Source organism: Aquarana catesbeiana, linkage group LG10 (assembly GCF_042186555.1).
Source record: "Aquarana catesbeiana isolate 2022-GZ linkage group LG10, ASM4218655v1, whole genome shotgun sequence".
Taxonomy (NCBI): Eukaryota; Metazoa; Chordata; class Amphibia; order Anura; family Ranidae; genus Aquarana; species Aquarana catesbeiana.
In genome coordinates this window covers 19852552-19874462 of record NC_133333.1, presented here as the reverse complement: position 1 = coordinate 19874462, position 21911 = coordinate 19852552, and the positions used below count along the sequence as shown (strand labels likewise).

At 44.9% G+C, this 21911-nt stretch overlaps 1 protein-coding gene across 1 annotated transcript in view; it reads left to right on the top strand.

Moving 5' to 3' along the window:
- The window catches only part of LOC141110424 (uncharacterized), a 53283-nt gene that overhangs the window by 14299 nt on the left and 17073 nt on the right, over window positions 1-21911 (top strand). The window contains exons 4-5 of the mRNA XM_073601768.1: window positions 6653-6792; window positions 13413-13533. Of these exons, the coding sequence (XP_073457869.1) occupies window positions 6653-6792; window positions 13413-13533 (261 nt within the window). The remainder of the gene's footprint in view (window positions 1-6652; window positions 6793-13412; window positions 13534-21911) is intronic.

Here is a 21911-nt window from a genome sequence, read left to right as displayed (position 1 = left end):
CAGTGTATATATATATATATGCAACACCTGGGATGCATATATATATACACAATACACTGTAAGTGCAGCTAACTGACTGACTGTTCTGCCTAATCTATCAACTCAAATCAAATGACACTGTCTCTCTCTCTCTCTATCTCTCAGCACACCGGAACACACACTACACAGGGCCGCCGTGCAGGCGGCCTTATATAGTGTGGGGTGTGTACTAAATCCCCTGAGCCATAATTGGCCAAAGCCACCCTGGCTTTGGCCAATTACAGCTCTCTCTACTGACGGCGCTGTGATTGGCCAAGCATGCGGGTCATAGTGCATGCTTGGCCAATCATCAGCCAGCAATGCACTGCGATGCCGCAGTGAATTATGGGCCGTGACGCGCCACACGAATTTAGCGCGAACGGCCCATAACGTTCGCAATTCGGCGAACGATCGAACAGCCGATGTTCGAGTCGAACATGGGTTCGACTCGAACACGAAGCTCATCCCTACTCTGGAGGAGCTGCAGAGATCCACAGCTCAGGTGGGAGAATCTGTCCACAGGACAACTATTAGTCGTGTTCTCCACAAATCTGGCCCTTATGGAAGAGTGGCAAGAAGAAAGCCATTGTTGAAAGAAAGCCATAGGAAGTCCAGTTTGCGAGAAGCCATGTGGGGAACACAGCAAACATGTGGAAGAAGGCGCTCTGGTCAAATGAGACCAAAATGGAACTTTTTGACCTAAAAGCAAAATGCTATGTGTGGTGGAAAACTAACACTGCACATCACCCTGAACACCCTAACCCAACCATGAAATGTGGTGGTGGCAGCATTATGTTGTGGGGATGCTTTTCTTCAGCAGGGACAGGGAAGCTGGTCGGAGTTGATGGGAAGATGGATGGAGCCAAATACAGGGCAATCTTATGCCGCGTACACACGACCGGACTTTCTGTGAAACTAGGTTCGCCGTTCTTCCCACCGGACTTTCCGGCGGACTACCGCCGGACTTTCTGAACGGACGGACTTGCCTACATACGACCGGACTTTCTCGCAGGCTAGGTCCGCCCGTCTTCCCGACGGACTTTCGCCGGAGTTACGGCGGAATTTCAGAATGAACGGACTTGCCCACACATGAACAAGTCCGTTAATTTTGAACGGGACTCAGGTACGACAGAACTAGAAAAGGAAGTCAATGGGAATGAGCAAGCTGCCCCATCCCTCCTGAACCGTACCAGTCCACATGCCCTCAACATGGGGGGGTGGGTGCTTTGGGGGAGGGGGCGCCCTGCGGGGCCCCCCCACCACAAAGCACCTTGTCCCCATGTTGATGAGGACAAGGGCCTCTTCCCGACAACCCTGGCCATTGGTTGTTGGGGTCTGCGGGCGGGGGGCTTATCGGAATCCGGGAGCCCCCTATAATAAGAGGGCCCCCAGATCCCGGCCCCCCACCCTATGTGAATGAGTATGGGGTACATGGTGACGTCACATGACTGTGACGTTTTAGGGGGGCGTGGTCACCGGGTGATGTTGACCACGCCCCCCTAAATAGTCACAGTCCCAGCATGCCCAGGTACTATGATGGCATAAGGGGGCGGGGTCTCCGGCAGAAGAACTGGAACACCGGGAGCAGAGGTCGAACACTGGGAGAAGAGGCCAGAGAGATTGGAGAAGAACCAACCGGACGCCGGGAGAAGAGGAACCGGAGGGACCCCCGAAATCGGAAGAAGACCCCCGAAGCTGGAAGAAGACCCTCCTGGAGCTGTCTAATAAATTACTTTAAAAACCTGTGTAGTGTGTTTTTTATTGACACTTTTTCCCTAGGTAAATGGGTAGGGGTACCATGTACCCCATACTCATTCACCAGGGTGGGGGGCCAGGATCTGGGGGCCCTCTTATTATAGGGGGCTCCCGGATTCCAATAAGCCCCCTGCCCGCAGACCCTGACAACCAACGGCCAGGGTTGTCGGGAAGAGGCCCCTGTCCTCATCAACATGGGGACAAGGTGCTTTGTGGTGGGGGGGCCCCGCAGGGCACCCGCTCCCCCAAAGCACCCACCCCCCCATGTTGAGGGCATGCGGCCTGGAGGGAGGGGGCCGCTCGCTCGTCCCCACCCCCTTTCCTGACCGGCCGGCTGCGTGCTCGGATCGGGGTCTGGTATGGTCTTTGGGGGGGACCCCACACCGTTTTTTCGGCGTAGGGGGTTCCCCTTCAAAATCCATACCAGACCTAAGGGCCTGGTATGCCCCGCGCTCAACGCAAAATTTGTTTTTCCTATTGCAGCGAGCGCGAGATGCAATACCCTGCCCTTGCGTCGTATCTGGTCCATTGGACCAGCATACAGACGAACGGGCTTTCCATCAGGAACTGAGTCCGGCGGACTTACGACGGAAAAATTTGAAACATGCTTCATTTCTAGGTCCGGCGGACTTTTGGGGAAAAAAAGACAGCAGGAGCCTACACACGATCGGATTGTGCATCGGACTCTGGTCCGCCGGACGAAGTATGCCGGAAAGTCCGCTCGTGTGTACGTGGCATTAGAAGAAAACCTGTTAGAGTCTGCAAAAGACTTGAGACTGGGGCGGAGGTTCAGATTCTAGCAGGACAACGACCCTAAACATACAGCCAGAGCTACAATGGAATGGTTTAGATCAAAGCATATTCATGTGTTAGAATGGCCCAGGCAAAGTCCAGACCTAAATCCAATTGAGAATCAGTGGCAAGACTTGAAAATTGCTGTTCACAGACACTCTTCATCCAATCTGACAGAGCTTGAGATATTTTGCAAAGAAGAATGGGCAACAATTTCACTCTCTAGATGTGAAAAGCTGGTAGAGACATCCCCAAAAAGACTTACAGCTGTAATTGCAGCAAAAGGTGGTTCTACAAAGTATTGACTCAGGGGGGCTGAATACAAATGCACGCCACACTTTTCAGATATTTATTTGTAAAAAAATAAATAAAAAACATTCATTATTTTCCTTCCACTTCACTATTATGTGCCACTTTGTGTTGGTCTATCACATAAAATTCCAATAAAATACATTTACGTTTTTGGTTGTAACATGACAAAATGTGGAAAATATCAATGGGTATGAAAACTTTTTCAAGGCACTTTATAAAGACATTTATTGACAGATGTGAGCTTCCAATCCTGCGGTGAAGGCCCATTTCTGTTCCAGCATGACTGTATCCCTGTACACAAAGCCAGGTCCGTAAAGACATGGTTTGATGAGTTTGGTTTGAGAAACTCAAGTGTCCTAATCTCAACCCTACTGAGCACCTTTGGGATGATTTGAAAACGCCCAAAGCAAGCCAGGTCTTCTCTTCCAACATCAGTACCTGGTAATCCTCTTGTGACTAAATGGGTACAAATTCCCACAGACACACTCAAAAATCTTGTATAAAACAGGAAGGTTGGGACTTTGAATGAGGTGGGCAATTGAGGCCAGAGGATCAGTCACCATTGCATAAAACCATGGTATTGATAATCAATAGCATAATGACACAGTAATGGTCCCAGTGTGGATAGACAGTCAGGTCATATACAAATAACATCCAGATTGATACATCGTAAAACATGATAAATAAACCCCCAAGTGGTGCAGGGCAGCTAGTCCTTATAAGGTGAAACATCCATTAAAAATGCACAAGGTCACTAAGTAGGTAAGTAGAAGCCTGTTGGTATGTAGACCTAGTAAGAAGGGTAATAGTTTGGTGCATGTTGTGAGCCAGACGCGTTTCATGTATCAAACACTCTTCAGGTGTGGTTTTGCACCAAAGTCTAAAAAAGGAAGGGGGGGGTTTCAAATAAGTAAATTTCAATAAGCATTGTGAGAAGAGAAACGTATGCATGTAGGGGAGGCAGAGAGCCACTAACCCCAAATGGATACTCACATGCCGAAGGAGTTTGAACTCCAAGGGGTCTGTGGTCACAGTCCACCAACTGAGTCAGGTCTGAGGGAGGAGCTCAGAGAGGGGGGGGAGGCCAGACGCACACAGAAGCCCCCATTTGAGTGTATGTCCACACTGGTGATGAATGAGGGTAATGGTTCTGTGGTAATAGAAGTAATATGTGTGAAATATAGCCCCAGGCTGGCTAGAGCCCCCAATCATGGAAATGTACATAAATACCCGTGCAGTATCCCCCTTACCTATAGATATGGGTAATGGCCAAATGTGTCTAACCCAGTGATGGACGTGCTGCCCAGAGACAGGCTTGCACAGAATAAATTCCCAAAAATTCCCACAGACACACACTCAAAAATCTTGTAGAAAGCCTTACCAGAAGAGTGGAGGCAACAAAATGTAAATTCCATATTAACAGCCATGATTTTCAAATGAGATGTTCTACAAATTCATATTGGTGTGACAATCAGGTGTCCACAAACCAATGACTGATTACTTGCCTGGTAATAACATTTTCTGCTGGTTAATACTTTGCACTGGGTCTCTGCTGTAAATAGAGGTGTGAGTCCAAACAGAAATGGTAAAAAAGAACACTCTTTTCGATCTGTAGTCTTATCTTGTACTTTTTATGTCTGTGTGAAGAACTTTGGTGGACAGCAAGAAACTCAGATTTGGTGCCCACCTCTGGTATATTATCTGGCGACTAATGCCCTGTACACACGATCGGACATTGATCGGACATTCTGACAACAAAATCCATGGATTTTTTTCCGACGGATGTTTGCTCAAACTTGTCTTGCATACACACGGGCACACAAAGTTGCTGGAAAATCCGATCGTTCCGAATGCGGTGACGTAAACCACGTACGTCGGGACTATAGATGGGGCAATAGCCAATAGCTTTCATCTCTTAATTTATTATGAGCATGCGTGGCACTTTGTCCGTCGGATTTGTCTACACACGATCGGAATTTAAAGGATCGGATTTTGTTGTCGGAAAATTTTATAGCCTGCTCTCAAACTTTGTGTGTCGGAAATTCCGATGGAAAAAGTCCGATGGAGCCCACACATGGTCAGAATTTCCGACAACAAGCTCCGATCGCACATATTCCGTCAGAAAGTCCGACCGTGTGTACAGGGCATTAGATAATACAGTGGAATGTTTGATTATGTCAGTAAAACCTTTTGTACATGTTTAGCTAGTAGTAGTTAGTCATATTCTGTGGAGCTGTTCTGTAATGTTGAAGACATTTCCCCACTTAGGAAATAGGGAGTCCGCGCTAATGGGTGTAATTAGAAGCCTAGGTGGGAAGTATATTCCTAAATTGATAGACTGCTGCCCTCACATACGCTGACTCCACAGGGGGTGGAATGAGTGGAAAAAGTGAAAAAAGAAAAGTGTGTGAGTGTGGCGCTGTCCCAAAGTTGCAGAAGAAATGTCTGCATATATACAGTTTTATCAAAAGTGTCACGTGTGTATTCCTTTAAGTGAAATATGTATGGCAGTTATTACCACTCCTGTGGGTTAAAGTGACTGGTGATTTAAACATGAGAAGCATAATGAGTGCAATAAATCGCATCCAAGGTGTCTAGTGCTATATTCCCTCAAAAGGAAAAAACAGTATTAACCACTGCTAAGAGCATGAAGCGGTCTGTGTCTAAACACTAGAAAACACAAAGTTGCAATAAATACATCACACGTGACATGCAAAAAATTCTAAAGTGTCTAGTGCTAAATAAATAAATATTAAAATGTTGTTCTACAAACGTTGCAAATAACAAAGTGACAAGTGCCCTATGAAGAGGTCACTCTGAAAAGTGCTAAACACACGTGCCATGCAAATGGTTCTATGATAGTAAACAGTTCATATGGGTAAGTCCCCGGTGCACTATAAGTGAAAAAAGGCGTCCTTTGTGGGATTCCTCAAAGCATACAACAGGTGTTAATCCAGTGCTGGTGTCTCGCGTTGTGATTGTGCAGAGACTCAAGTTCCAGTGGGGGTTGGGAACATTCCCCTTCATTTATAGCTTCAAATATAAGTCACCTTAATCAAATCCGACCTTTATTACACCTTCATCAATGTAAAGCTTAATTCTAAACTACACAAATACCGCATCTCTCAGTCTGATAGAACCATGGTTATTGGATTTCGTAATTAGGGCAATGTGGTTTCACAAATTTACGCCACCATGTTCTTGGAAAACTGGCAATTTGCCTTGACACATTACATGATGACACCATACATAATGATCACCAGGCATAATGATCACATGACTTTGTTTAAAAACAAAAGGTTAGGCTTACCATTAGGGTTCATTAATATCTACTGTCATGTTCCCAGCTACTGTCATGTTCCCAAGTGGCCTTTTTGCACACAAGAAGAGGTCCAGGATAGTTGAATGGGACTTCTCTAACCCTCATGAGTCATGACTCACAAGCCATTTAAAGCCTATTACACCCTTAAAAAACACCCGAATTGGTTGGCTGTTGACATTATATGATGTCCTTTGTTTGTAATGCCTACATTCTTTTTGTTTTATAAAAGAAAATGTAATAAAAATTGTCAATTATAAAAAAATAAAACCACCAAAATTTCAACCATATATAAACTACTCTTTAAGGGTTAACCTTACCTAAAATCTGCTGAGCTTACATGTAGCCATAAAATAATGTTCTGCTTCATTAATAAGACTTCAAAACTATCTGTGAAGAATAATTTTGTATCATACCTTTATGTGTTTTGAAACTATCATTATCATGGTCTAACAGGGCCGGCTCCCAGTTCCCAGGCCAATGGACTTGTTTGCCCATCATGCCGATCTCTTACGCGGAACCAGTGTAATCAAGAGACGAATATACAATGTACTGGCAGTGAGAAAACTTGCCTTTTTGAATCTACCACATCAGGTATTTCAAGATTGTTTTATGTTTGTATGTATTTATTTACTTTAATTAAAAACTATTTGTCATGGAAATACATTCCTGATCACATCAAAATTAGTCTTTAACCCTGTCGGTGCTGGGGCACTTTCCACTGATCACTTACTGCACACTGCACCAGGGACGGGCAGTCAGGGGAGGCAGGTGAGGCAGGGCCTCACCTGCCATGAACATTAAAAACCAAACAATCAATTGAGCTTTGAGGGTCGTATCTCAGCGACCTGGGGTAGGCTACATCCTACCCCACTACTGGTAAAAATTTGGGGCTCCTACAACCTATGGTTCCAGACATATGGGGCTCCTTGGCTCCTGTCAGAAGCTAAATACAGAGCGCCCACTTTAAATACAATCTGGCACACTCTGTTTGCAGCAGACTGAGAGGATGAGCTCACAGTGCCTCTCACTTCTTGTCAGAAGCACTGAGCTCAATGAACAGCATGGAGTCTTGGACCAAAGGTAAAGTACCATTGGTCCCAGCTGTCCAGTAAAAATGCTGCAGTGGAGGGGCGTGTATCTAAAGCAAAATGCTCCCTTCCAGCCCAGCCCTCTTAACTACAAGAAAAAAACATGTGTTTATGGGTATAAGATTTAACCATAATCCCATGTTTTTTCTCACATGGTTAAGAGGGAGAAACTGATTCTGTTGAAAAGGTACTTTTATATTCAAGCTAAATCATATATTTATTTGCTATATGTTATAACATAATAACTTTTTAATTTTCTATTTACTGTGAAATTACTGTTATAAAGTTATAACTTCAAACTTCAGTAATTTGTCTGTTAAGCCACCTGCTTGAGTAAAGATTTTGAAAATAAGTGATTGTAAAGGCTCGTTTTTTTTTTTACCTCCACTTACTTACCTTACTTACCTCCACTGTGCAGCTCGTTTTGCACAGAGTGGCCCAATCCTCGACTTCTGGGGTCCCCCGGCGGATCTCATGGCTCCTCCTCACTTCAGATAACCCCCTAGGAGAAGCGCTTCCCCGAGGGGGTGACCTTGCGGGCGCGCTCCTGAGTCCAGCATTTGCGTCCACAGACACGAATGCTAGACTCGGCCCTGCCCCCCCCCCCCCCCCCCCAGTGCCCGCGTCATTCGATATTATTGACAGCAGCGGGAGCCAATGGCTGCACTGCTATCAATCTATCCAATCAAGAGCCGGGACCCCCTGCAGAGAGGGACAGTGCCTCTCCGGCGTGGAAATTACGGGGCTCAGGTAAGTAAATGGGGGGGGGGTGCTGAGGGGCCGGAGATTGCCAGAAGTTTGAAGAAGGATGGATTAAGGTGAAAAAACATGAGGGTTTACAACCTCTTTAAAAACAATATAAAATAATTATTTGTATATTACTTACTTATGGTAATTAACCCCTTGCCACCCAGGCCAATTCTGACACTGCTTCCTACATGCAAAAATCATAATTTTTTTTCTAGAAAATTACAAAAATTACAAATAACATTATATATAATGTTTTAGCAGACACCCTAGGGAAAAAAATGGTGGTCATTGCAACTTTTTATGTCACACGGTATTTGCGCAGCAAATTTTTTCATGGATAATAAAAAAAAACACTAACTTTAGCCCGATTTTTTGTATAATTAGAAAGATGATGTTACGCCAAGTAAATAGATACCTAACATGTCACACTTTAGAATTGTGCACACTTGTGGAATGGCGCCAAACTTCAGTACTTATAAATCTCTGTAGGTGACGCTTAAATTTTTTTTACAGGTTACATGTTTAGAGTTACAGAGGTGGTCTAGTGCTAGAATTATTGCTCTTGCTCTAATGATCTCGGCGTACGTAACATGTGTGTATCTGGCTGTGATACTATCCAGTGCCACACCAGCCACTGACCCCACCGCATGTCCCTGCACTGCACACATTGGGGATTTGGTTCGGGTAGCGCTCCTCCACTAGGTGATTTGCAGTGATAGAGATGCAAAAGGCTGTCTTCTTTGTTTCAGAAAAAGCTTCTGTCCTTCAGCTGTATTGTCCTGATGACTGTCAGATCAGCCTGCCCCCATGATGCACTTTTCATTGCTAGGGGGAGTTGGCCAAAGCCAGTTCCATCCAATGGCAGAGGAGAAGGCAGTGGTTCTGGGGTAGAAGGAAGCTAGAGGAGTATGTGGTGGGTCAATGTGTGTATATGCTGGGTACACAGGCATCCAGTTCTCTAACAGTATACTAATGTTGAAGTTACACCTCATGCTTCATGAAATGTTACCCTGGGTTCCAGCTGTGTTCTCACTACCGTGACATGCTATGACGGGTCCTCTTCCACAGGCTCATGCTACAGTCACTATGGCCAGTGCTGGGACTGTTCACATGTAACCAACCACTCACGCAAGTGGTTACAGGTGATCAAAGCCCCTGCTGGGGCCTGCAAAAAGATGGTTTGCATCCAGGGTTGCAGGCAGTGGTGGCTGGTGGTACATTTCTGGGGGGGCGGCAAACAGTGCACCCACAGCCGCCCCCCCCAGTCGGATCAACTGTAAACAAGCCCCCCCCCCCTGTCCAGTCGGTCGGATGGTTCCCAGCCCGGCACTTACCCCATCTATGGGGCTGAAGACGGGCGGTGGCTTGCCCTTGCTTCTCCTCCTTGGCATCACAGCGTCTCTTCCCTCCTCCTCCCTCCTCCTCCTAGGCCAATTGGAACGCCTCTCCTTTCGGCCAATTGGGAAACGGGTCTCACGGCTCGTTTCCTGATTGGCCGGGAGGAGAATCAGTGTGACAATAGCGAATATTAATTCGCTATTGTCACACAACAGTGCTCTGCGCCACAAACCCTCCCTTTTTTGAAGCCTATTAGAGCCTCTGGCTCTAATCACGTGCTTAAAAAAAACAAAAAACACCCTGATTGGAATCCATGCGTCCGGCGACTGCATGTAGATTAGGGGGTCGGACGCATGGATAGGGGGGCGGCGCTCTGTACACCCCGTATGGACAGACCGCCACTGGTTGCAGGCTTCAAAAACATACATGCTGAATGCTGCTAATTGCCCATTGTGTATGTGCCAATAGCATACAGTGGCATAGCATAGCCTTGAGGAAGGGGCCCAACTTAAAATATAACTATAGGTACATTTTTTTTCATTTTAGAGAACAAGGGAGGGTTATAACCACTGCCAGATTTTATTTGCAGAGATTTCCCTTCACTTCCTGTCCTATAGCCAAACAGGAAGTGAGAGGAAATCCCTGCAAATGAAAGAAATTTCTTGAGGACCCCCAGGCCACCAGAACTAGTGTCCCCATTGGAAGATATCCCCTCTATTACCTTTCTGGGGACAACCCAACATTTGGGATTTTCTTTTACTTTCACTTTCAATGATAATGGTAAACAGGACAAATAGAGGGGGGGGGGGGGATCCTACGCAGTTTAATGTAAACCACTTCTCATCCAACTTAATTGAGTGGCCAAGTGTCTTCTTAAGTGACCCGATACTGTTTTTTGTTTTTTTCCCTATGCTAGGATCTCCATTTAGATATTTTGCATATTGTGATCATGTCACCTCTTAAGCATCTCTTCTCCAGGGAAAATACATTTAGTACAGTATGTGTAGCTGTTCCTCATAACTGAGATCCTCCATCCCCATTATTAGCTTTGTTGTCCTTCTCTGGACATTCTCCAGTTCCAGCACATCCTTCCCGAGCACTGGTGGCCAGAACTGGATGGCATACTCAAGATGTGGTCACACCACAGTTTTGTACAGTGGTAGAATTATAGTTTTATGTCTCGATAATCCTTTTCCCAGATGTAACATCACAGGCTTGCGGAAACATTCCAAAGGAAAACCGATGGAAGGGCAAATCGCTGGCAGCAATCAATCACAAATAGATGGAACGATAAGAATAGCCAGTTGTCTTGACTACATGTTTCAGGGTACGCCGATGACCTGATGAACAGGCGTGCCCACAAACATGTAATTAAGCAGTTTTCTCTTGGAATGTTTCCAGCAGCCTGTGACGTCACATCAGAGTCACTGATACCTGGTTATCTGCGGTCTGAGTCCTGGCAGGCACCAGAATTCCCTCTGCTCATCAGCAGTCATAGAGGTGACATCCAGGATTAGTTCTCCATACCATGAGACCAGGTTTGGATACACTCGTGACTCCACTGTATGAGAGTAATGTGAGAGAGATGTGATTGCTATGTTCCGATTTGGCAAGCTGGCAATACTTTTTAACCTTTTATGTGCAATATATTGACTATACCAGGGGCGTTGCTAGGGGGTGGCTATTGGGGCTAAAGCCCCGAATCTGAGGCCCATAGCACCAAGTCTCTTGCCACAGGGTCCCTGCCTAACCAGCAGGTTGCGGGTGCTGCAGCGGGCAGGCTGGCTGCATGAGAGAGGCGGAGGAGAGGAGAGAAGCGAGCTGGCGGACGAGCAGAAATTACATCTCTCTCCGTCCGCTCCACATCAGCGCTCTTCACAGCCGGGCCTCTTCAATTTGGGAGCGAGGTGCGACGAGCAGCAGAGAGATTACATCATTTCTCACTGCCTGCAACACATCAGCGCTCTTCCGTCCTCACAGCACGGTGGAGTGGAGGTCTTGTGCTTCCTGTCATCGTGGAGCTCCACTTTGCAGCCAGACCCCCTTGCTTCAATGTGGGGCAGGGTGTTATGACAGTGATATGACATCATCTCTCACTGCCCGCCCCACATCACCGTTCTCCTGCCCTCTTTAAATGGACCAATGCTGTCAGCCTGCCACCAATGCAGCATCAATGCACATTTGGTGGCACTGGCTGGCAGGGCAAGTGACAATCTGCAAATGGTGGAAAGTGATAACCCACATCAGTTGGCAAGTGATAACCCACATCTGGTGGCAAGTGACAATCTGCAAATGGTGCCAGGAGACGTGGCAAGTGACAATCTGCAAATGGTGCCAGGAAACGTGGCAATCTGCAAATGGTGCCAGGTGAAAGTGGCAAGTGACAATCCACATCTGGTGGCAGGCGACATGGCAAGTGACAATCCACATCTGGTGACAGTGGCAAGTAACACACCCAGGGCTCCCACTGATTCTGAACCACCTCATTATATATTAGAATGTAACAATAGAAATAATGCACTTAAATCACCCTTATCAACCATTATGCCATGATGATTGAAGCGCCAACACCAGCCTTCGCCCATGAAAAATTGCTTACCACCGGTCTCCCCCCCCCCCCACCTCCGCACGCAAAAAGCTTGGTGACCGCTGCTATGGGCTCTAGCCCCAGATCTTTTGCAGACCTAGCAACACCCCTGGACTATACCATTCAGTGGCGGTGGGCAGCGGGACTAACCCCCCCCCCCCCCCCCCCCCCCGCTCGCTGTCTGCCAGTCGGTCAGGCACTTACCCCATCTTTTTTTTAAATCATAAAAGGTTTTATTGCTCATAAGAAAAAACACACATTACAGTTATATATGCACCATAATCAGCATTTCTTTTTCCCCCCATAATAATATAGTTATCAATAAGGTGTTATAGTTTACATCTTAGAACTGTCAGCATTCGGACTATATGTCCCATCAGATTAAACTGGCAATATATTCTCCATTATCCACACGTCTTCCTCCTCCATTCTCCAATACACACTCTCGGCATCCACCTGTCATATCTTTAAACACTTCTTAGCAGCCTCATCTGTACCAATTCCATGGGGCTTATTCCAGGCACATCCAACCACAGGCCCCACAATCTGTCAAATTTTCCAGGGCTGCCCCTGTGCTGGTATATATATTTTTCCATTATAAGCGTTTTTCCCATATTTAGTATCCATGTTTTGCTATTAGGTGGCGTGGCAGACTTCCATCCCATTAGTATTACCTTCCTAGCCTGGAACAGCGCACGTGCAAAAGCAACTCTCGTCACCTCCTCCGTGATCACCCCCTCCAGAACTCCCAGTAAGCAACACAATGGATCTAGGGGGAGCACTTACCCCATCTAGGTGGGCTTTAGTGTCCTCTGCTCCAGCACGACGGACCTCATCTAGGTGGCAGGTAGCGGGGGTCAGGCAATGGCTTTGATGTCCTCTCCTCCAGTAAGGTGGCTTCCATTGTGCGTTTCCTCTCTCCTCCTTCTAGGTGCTAGGCATTTACTAGGATCGTCTGAAGTTTTGGCCAATCGGGAAACGGGTCTCACAACTCGCTTCCTGATTGGCGGGGAGATTTAGTGTAAAAATAGCGAATGTTCATTCGTTATTGTCATACATCTGGGTGGGATTGGGGCGCAGTGCTCTGCACCCTGAGCCCACCCTTTTTTGAAGCCGACTTTGGCTCTAATTATGTCCTTCAAACGCCCCCCCCCATTGGAATCCATAGTCCGGCGCCCTGTATGTAGATCAGGGGGCTAGATGCATGGATGGGGGGGCGGCGCTGATACCATTTGAATAAATAAACATTTTTTTATGGCTATGCCTGGCGTTCTTCTAACCTTGGAGATAACATGTGGCGCTCTTGAAGGACTTTGATTCATTGAGAAAATGCAAAGTGTTCTCTGAATGGTGTCCATGCCGAGCGAGTCACCTCCTGCTTTAGCTTGTTACTTACTGAAATTGCTTCTAAATTTCTGAGACTTGTTTGTTTTCTTTAGGCTCTGGTAACAGTGCGATGGGCTGCTCCACTCCAACCCTCTGTGATGTGGAAGAATATTCCTACAAGTCTACTATATATAATGAATTAATGCAATTTTTTTGTTTCCCTGCAACCAGCAGCACTGCAAAAGGTAAGAAAAAGACAATTCCATTGTGCCTATGAAGGTTCCCATGTGTTGAGGTCATGGTATATCTAGTAGTAGTAGTCAGTCACATTCAACTAGACTTACGTAACATTATAGATGTTTTGCAACTCATTCAGGCAGTCCCTTCAGAACAAACCTCAGTCACCTTCATTCAATCACCATAGAATGTGTCAAGAAAGAATGTGGTTTCAACCAATGGCAGCTGCTCATTAGGGGCACAGGGGCCGCCCCCCTAATCCCTGCACCTGGCTCCTAATATACATGCAGGGTGCCAGGTGCATGAATTTCAATGTTTTTTTTTCTTTAAACACATGATTAGAGCCGGAGGCTCTAATTGGCTTCAAAAATGGTGGGCTCGGGTCACAGAGCACTGCACCCTGAGCCCACACAGTTGTGTGACAATAGCAAATTATTATTCACTATTGTCTTCCTGCTTCTCCTCCCAGCCAATCAGGAGACCTTAAGACCCATTGGATGAGTAGAGAAGCGACTGTATCGGCCGGGAGCAGAAGCAGAAGGAAGCCACCAAGAAGGAGATGCAGGGGGAAGCCGAAGCTGTGGAGCTGGTCGGGCGGAGGGGAGAAAAACGGGGGGGGGGGGGGGGGGTTGTTCTCCGAGCGACCTAGCAGCGGGGGGGTTTGATAGACCGACTGAACGGAAGGGGTTTTGGGTGGTTTGTTTGCCGCCCCCCCCCCCAAAAAAAAATGGAGCACCAGCTGCCACTGGTTTCAACATTTGCAAAACCATCATGTTATTATTACTAGAGGTACATAAAGTATCCCACAAAAGTGAGTACACCCCTCACATTTTTGTAAATATTTTATTATATCTTTTCATGTGACAACACTGAAGAAATGACACTTTGCTACAATGTAAAGTAGTGAGTGTACAGCTTGTATAACAGTGTAAATTTGCTGTCCCCTCAAAATAACTCAACACACAGCCATTAATGTCTAAACCGCTGGCAACAAAAGTGAGTACACCCCTAAGTGAAAATGTCCAAATTGGACCCAATGTGTCAATATTTTGTGTGGCCACCATTATTTTACAGCACTTGGGCATGGAGTTCACCAGAGCTTCAGAGGTTGCCACTGGAGTCCTCTTCCACTCCTCCATGACGACATCACAGAGCTGGTGGATGTTAGAGACCTTGCGCTCCTCCACCTTCTGTTTGAGGATGCCCCACAGATGCTCAATAAAGATGAGCCGAACACCCCCCCCCCCCCCGGTTCGGTTCACACCAGAACATGCGAACAGGCAAAACATTTGTGCGAACACCGCTAAAGTCTATGGGACACAAACATAAAAAAACAAAAGTGCAAATTTTAAAGGCTTACATGCAAGTTATTGCCATAAAAAGTGTGTTGGGACCCGGGTCCTACCCCAGGGGACATGGATCAATGCAAAAGAAAAGTTTTAAAAATGGCCGTTTTTTTCAGGAGAAGTGATTTTAATAATGCTTAAAGTGAAACAATAAAAATGAAATATTTCTTTAAATATTGTGCCTTAGTCTGCCTGTAAAGTACTGCAGAAAAAGTGACATCCAGGGCTCATTCAGACATGTGCCCAGGGGGGCAGTAAAAGCAAAATCTAAAAAAGAACACTCAGGAAAGTTGGACACAAATACATTTGCAGCCATGGCAAAACAGGAAACCTGCTGTCACAGAATGTGACCTATTCAAGTCTGCAAGAGAATGAAAATAGTTTTTGTAAGCAGAACTTCACCCAAAGGGGGAAGTTCCGCTCTTCCTGCTGTTAGCCCCAGGGACTGGGTACCTGGTTTTGACAAATCTTTTCAATAAATAGTGCGCTAAGATTAACTTCCTATTAAAGTGAAAAATGTAGAATATTGTAGCAATTAACCATACCATAGCACATAAATACTAAATGGGTTTCCTAAGTGAAAATACAGACACAAGTGCCTAAGGCAGATATGATACCTAAAATTCCAACCTATGTAGGATATACACAATCAGATAAAAATGTCAGATAAAAATGTATAAATCATAACCCTAGAGGGTATATAAATAGAAATTGTAGATGAGCATAGGGAGAAAACCATCACAGTTCACTGTTGATTGCTTCAGTGGATAGCTATCTGGACCGTAAATCTCTCCCCTGTGCTACTGATGTATCCAGCTGGTTGTTATTTTAAAATCCTCCCATCATGTATTTCATTCATGAAACCAAAAAGAAAATTATCATTGCTCAATGATCACAACCTCTCTGGTACTTTCTTTGATAAAACATATGTGTTTACACTCACATGGGATACAAAGTAACAGCGCTTTGAAACAATCAGTTGACCGCGATCTCCCTCCTCTCACCGCTCACTGTGTCAAACACAACAGGCACATTGGATGATGTCACTGGCTCCTCCTGACGCGTTGTGTCACATGTCACGTGACTTTATCAAGGGTAGCCATGTGACCGCAAGACTCCATATTTATACTTGTATTAGCATGCCGGTTGCCATAGTGACTTCAGTGGTCATTGGAACACCATGTTGATTCAGCGCTCGTAAACTTTATTAGATGATATAGACACATCACAACAATTCAAACAATCAGATAAACATTTTAAAAACTACATCAAAGTATACAAATAAAAATGTGAATCAAGACCTTATTTATCACTAGGGATGAGCTTTGAGTTCGAGTCGAACTCATGTTCGACTCGAACATCGGCTGTTCGCAAGTTCGCCGAACAGCGAACAATTTGGGGTGTTCGCGGCAAATTCGAATGCCACGGAACACCCTTTAAAAGTCTATGGGAGAAATCAAAAGAGCTAATTTTAAAGGCTTATATGCAAGTTATTGTCATAAATAGTGTTTGGGGACCCGGGTCCTGCCCCAGGGGACATGGATCAATGCAAAAAAAAGTTTTAAAAACGGCCGTTTTTTCAGGAGCAGTGATTTTAATAATGCTTAAAGTCAAACAATAAAAGTGTAATATCCCTTTAAATTTCGTAGCTGGGGGTGGTCTATAGTATGCCTGTAAAGGGGCGCATGTTTCCCGTGTTTAGAACAGTCTGACAGCAAAATGACATTTCAAAGGAAAAAAAGTCATTTAAAACTACTCGCGGCTAATGCATTGCCGGTCCGATAATACACATAAAAGTTCATTGATAAAAACAGCATGGGAATTCCCCACAGGGGAACCCTGAACCAAAATTTTTTTAAAAAAATGACGTGGGGGTCCCCCTAAATTCCATACCAGGCCCTTCAGGTCTGGTATGAATAATAAGGGGAACCCCGGCCAAAATTTTAAAAAAAATGATGCGGGGGTCTCCCTAAATTCCATACCAGACCCTTCTGGTCTGGTATGGATTTTAAGGGGAACCCCGCGCCAAAATTAAAAAAAAAAATGCCACATGCCCTCAACATTGGGAGGGTGCTTTGGGGTAGCCCCCCAAAACACCTTGTCCCCATGTTGATGAGGACAAGGGCCTCATCCCCACAACCCTGGCTGGTGGTTGTAGGGGTCTGCGGGCGGGGGGCTTATCGGAATTTTTAGGCCCCCTTTAACAAGGGGACCCCCAGATCCCGGCCCCCCCCTGTGTGAAATGGTAAGGGCGTAACATTTCACAAAAAAACTGTCAAAAATGTTAAAAATGACAAGAGACAGTTTTTGACAATTCCTTTATTTAAATGCTTCTTCTTTCTTCTATCTTCCTTCATCTTCTTCTTCTTCTTCTTCTTCTGGTTCATCTGGCTTTTCTGGTTCTTCCTCCGGTGTTCTCGTCCAGCATCTTCTCCACGGCGTCTTCTATCTTCTTCTCCTCGGGCCACTCCGCACCCATGGCATGGGGGGAGGCTCCTGCTCTTCTCTTCATCTTCTTCTCTTCTTCATCTTCTTCTCTTCTTCATCTTCTTCTCTTCTTCATCTTCTTCTCCGGGCCGCTTTGCATCCATGCTGGCATGGTGGGAGGCTCCTGCTGTGTGACGCTTCTCCTCTTCTGACGGTTCTTAAATAACGGAGGGGCGGGGCCACCCGGTGACCCCGCCCCCCTCTGACGCACGGGACATGACGGGACTTCACTGCGGCATTCCCCGTGACGTCACAGGGAAGTCCCGTCAAGTCACCGTGTGTCAGAGGGGGGCGCGGTCACCGGGTGGCCCCGCCCCCCCCGTTATTTAAGAACCGTCAGAAGAGGAGACGTGTCACACAGCGGGAGCCTCCCAGCATGGATGCGGAGCGGCCTGGAGAAGAAGATGAAGAAGAGAAGAAGATGAAGAAGAGAAGTAGATGAAGAGAAGAGCGGGAGCCTCCACCCATGCCATGGGTGCGGAGCGGCCCGAGGAGAAGAAGATAGAAGACGCCGCGGAGGAGATGCTGGACGAGAACACCGGAGGAAGAACCAGAAGAGCCAGAAGAAGAAGATGAAGGAAGATAGAAGAAAGAAGAAGCATTTAAATAAAGGAAATGTCAAAAACTGTCTCTTGTCATTTTTAACATTTTTCACAGTTTTTTAGTGAAATGGTAGGGGTACCCCCTTACCATTTCACACAGGGGGGACCGGGATCTGGGGGTCCCCTTGTTAAAGGGGGCTTCCAGATTCCGATAAGCCCCCCGCCCGCAGACCCCCACAACCACCAGCCAGGATTGTGGGGATGAGGCCCTTGTCCCCATCAACATGGGGACAAGGTGTTTTGGGGGCTACCCCAAAGCACCCTCCCAATGTTGAGGGCATGTGGCCTGGTACGGTTCAGGAGGGGGGGCGCTCTCTCGTCCCCCCTCTTTTCCTGCGGCCTGCTAGGTTGCGTGCTCGGATAAGGGTCTGGTATGGATTTTTGGGGGACCCCACACCCTTTCTTTTTTTAATTTTGGCGCGGGGTTCCCCTTAAAATCCATACCAGACCTGAAGGGTCTGGTATTGAATTTAGGGGGACCCCACATCATTTTTTTTTAAATTTTGGCCGGGGTTCCCCTTAATATCCATACCAGACCTGAAGGGCCTGGTATGGAATTTAGGGGGACCCCCACATCATTTTTTTTTTTAATTTTGGTTCGGGGTTCCCCTGTGGGGAATTCCCATGCCGTTTTTATCAATGAACTTTTATGTGTATTGTCGAACCGGCAATGCAATAGCCGCGAGTATTTTTAAATGACTTTTTTTCTTTGAAATGTCATTTTGCTGTCAGACTGTTCTAAACACGGGAAACATGCGCCCCTTTACAGGCATACTATAGACACCCCCCAGGTTCGAAATTTAAAGGGATATTACACTTTTATTGTTTGACTTTAAGCATTATTAAAATCACTGCTCCGGAAAAAACGGCCGTTTTTAAAACTATTTTTTGCATTGATCCATGTCCCCTGGGGCAGGACCCAGGTCCCCAAACACTTTTTATGACAATAACTTGCATGTAAGCTTTTAAAATTAGCACTTTTGATTATTCATGTTCGTGTCTTATAGACTTTAACGCTGTTCGCGTGTTCGAACTAACTTTTTTCCTGTTCGCATGTTCTGGTGCGAACCGAACAGGGGGGTGTTCGGCTCATCCCTATTTATCACTTGTAACACGGGCTGGTGATTTCCTGCTCCCTCTAGTGGTCAATCTAATGTAATTGGTTGAGACTAACAGCACATAGATTCAATCATTAGTGATGAATGCAAATGTCAACAGACAAAAAATTTTTTACAGGAAAAAAAACTTTTTCCAAATAGATTACAAAGATCAAGGCTAATTACTCAGTATTCCGGTCTATCTACCTACGTGTATATACAATAAAATCATTACAAAATACATATTCAAAAAGATAGAATAGACAAAAATATCTTGATATATATAAATTAAAAATTATATGTAAAAACATAGCCATAAAAAAATTTTTTGGCCATAAAATTTTTTTTCCATAAAAGAATCATTTTTTAAATAAGAACAATGAGTAAAAGAATTATTAATAATATTTGGATGCAAATTATTTTTAGATATATATTTTTTTTAAAGTCAAGATAAAACAATTCAAATCGAATTCAATGTTTAAGCCTTTGGGGGCAAAAGTATTCATTTTAAATATCCATCTGGATTCACTTTTGAGTTCTTTTATTTTATTACTCCCTCTCCAATGAGGCTTGTATTTTTCTATGGCCCAAAACTTAAGTGACGTTGGATCCTTATTATGGTGAGAAGCGAAATGACGTGACACACTGTGTTTAGGGAAACCGTTCTGTATATGCTCTCTTAAACGTTTCCATAAGGGGCGTTTAGTTCTCCTTATATATTGTAATGAGCACGAACACTGTAACATATATATGACCCCTTCAGTTCTGCAGGAAATTAAATCTTTAATAAAATATTCCTTATTGGTACTAGTGGATGCAAAGCTGGTGCATTTTGACCACTAAAATTCGTTTTTTTGCAAGCATAGCACCTTTTACAGGGAAAAAATCCCTTTCCCTGGAAAAAAGACAATTCGCGGAATCTAAGTGGAACTGAACTAACAAGGACAGAACTACTAACATTGGACAAAGGGCTTAAATATGCGCCGAACCGTAATTTAAGTAAACTTGAAATGTATGCGGGCATTCAGAAGTTTAAGAGGAAATTGAACATAAAAAAATATATGATGAATCAGACTCCAAGCACCAGGCATGATAAAGTTGATACACCTGGAAGAATCATACATAGTCAACTAAGAAACAAATCTTTGTTCAATCCCCAAGTCTCTAATAATGAGCAAATAGAGGTGTTCAACCAGATGGTTATACAGGATTTGGAAAAACTAAAAATTAAAAGAACAAGTGATCCGCAAAGTATCAAAAAAGGAATCAAGGAATTGGAGAAGAATAAGCAAATAATAATCAGACCTGCTGATAAAGGGGGAGCAATCGTGGTTTTATCCAAAGAATATTATTATAAGGAATTGCAGGATCAACTGAATGATGTTAATACCTACATTAAACTAAAGAGGAACCCAAAAGGGGTATATAAGGAAGAATTATCAGAGCTAGTATTAAGAGGAAGCATGAAAAATATTTTAACGAAAATAGAGGCAAAATTTTTGGTACCAGATACATGTAGGATTCCGATAATTTATACAGTTCTGAAAATTCATAAAAACCAAACACACCCACCGGGAAGACCCATTATAAATGGGATCCAGTCCATTAAAGGGGTTGTAAAGGTAATTTTTTTTTTTTTTTTAAATAACAAACATGTTATACTTACCTTCACTGTGCAGCTCGTTCTGCACAGAGTGGCACCGAACCTGGTCTTCTGGGGTCCCTCGGCGGCTGTTTCAGCTCCTCCTCGCAAGCATTAGCCACCTTAATGCGAGCTCCCTCGCATGGTGGTTAGTGCTTGCGGGCGCGCTCCCGTGATACAGCCGGTGGCTATAGCCACTCACTGTATCACTCGGCCCTGTCCCCCAGCGCGCCGCGTCATTGGATGTGATTGACAGCAGCGCAAGCCAATGGCTGCGCTGCTTCCAATCCATCTACTGTAGCCAATCAGCGGCCAGGGTGAGCGGAGGAATAGATGTCGGGAACGAGAAGCTGACTTTCGAGGCGTCAGGTAAGTAAAACGGGGGGGCTGGGGGCGGCGGTATTGTCAGAAGTTTTTTCACCTTAATGCATAGAATGCATTAAGGTGAAACATTTTTTACCTTTACAACCCCTTTAATGCAAGAATAGGTCAGTATGTGGATAATTTTGTACAACCCTTAGTGTCTAAAACGGTCTCTTATTTGAAGGGCACTAAACATTTAATACAGATATTAAATAGTGTCAAACTTAGATCGGAATTTAATTATGTTATAGCTACAGCAGATGTATCATCACTATACACCATAATAGACCATGAGGAAGCCGTTACTGCCTCAGAATGGGCTATGGATCAATACAGCAGCCTTATTTCCAAACAAAAGCATTTTATTGTAAGGTGTTTGGCTTACGACTACAACACAATTACTTTTGGCATAACGGTGAATGTTATAGGCAACTTAATGGTATAGGAATGGGTGCCAAATATGCATCTAGTGTTGCCAATATTTTCATGGCCAAATGGGAGGAGCAGGTGATTTACTCTGATATGCCAGAAGATTTAGTTCTTTACAGGAGATTTATAGATGATTGTATCTTGATATGGAAAGGTGATGAAGAGAGCCTAATAAGATTTTTTTGAGAAACTAAATAATAATCAGAAAAATATTAAATTGTCCTATGAGATTAGCAAGAGTATGGTGAATTTTCTGGATCTAACAATACAACTGGATAAGGGTGTTATAAATACTCAAACTTTTTTCAAACCCGTGGAGAGAAGCGGCTACATCCTAGTAGATAGCTGCCACTATGATCCATGGCTAATAAATATTCCAAGGGTCAAATGGTACGCCTCAGAAGAAATTGCTCTGATGAT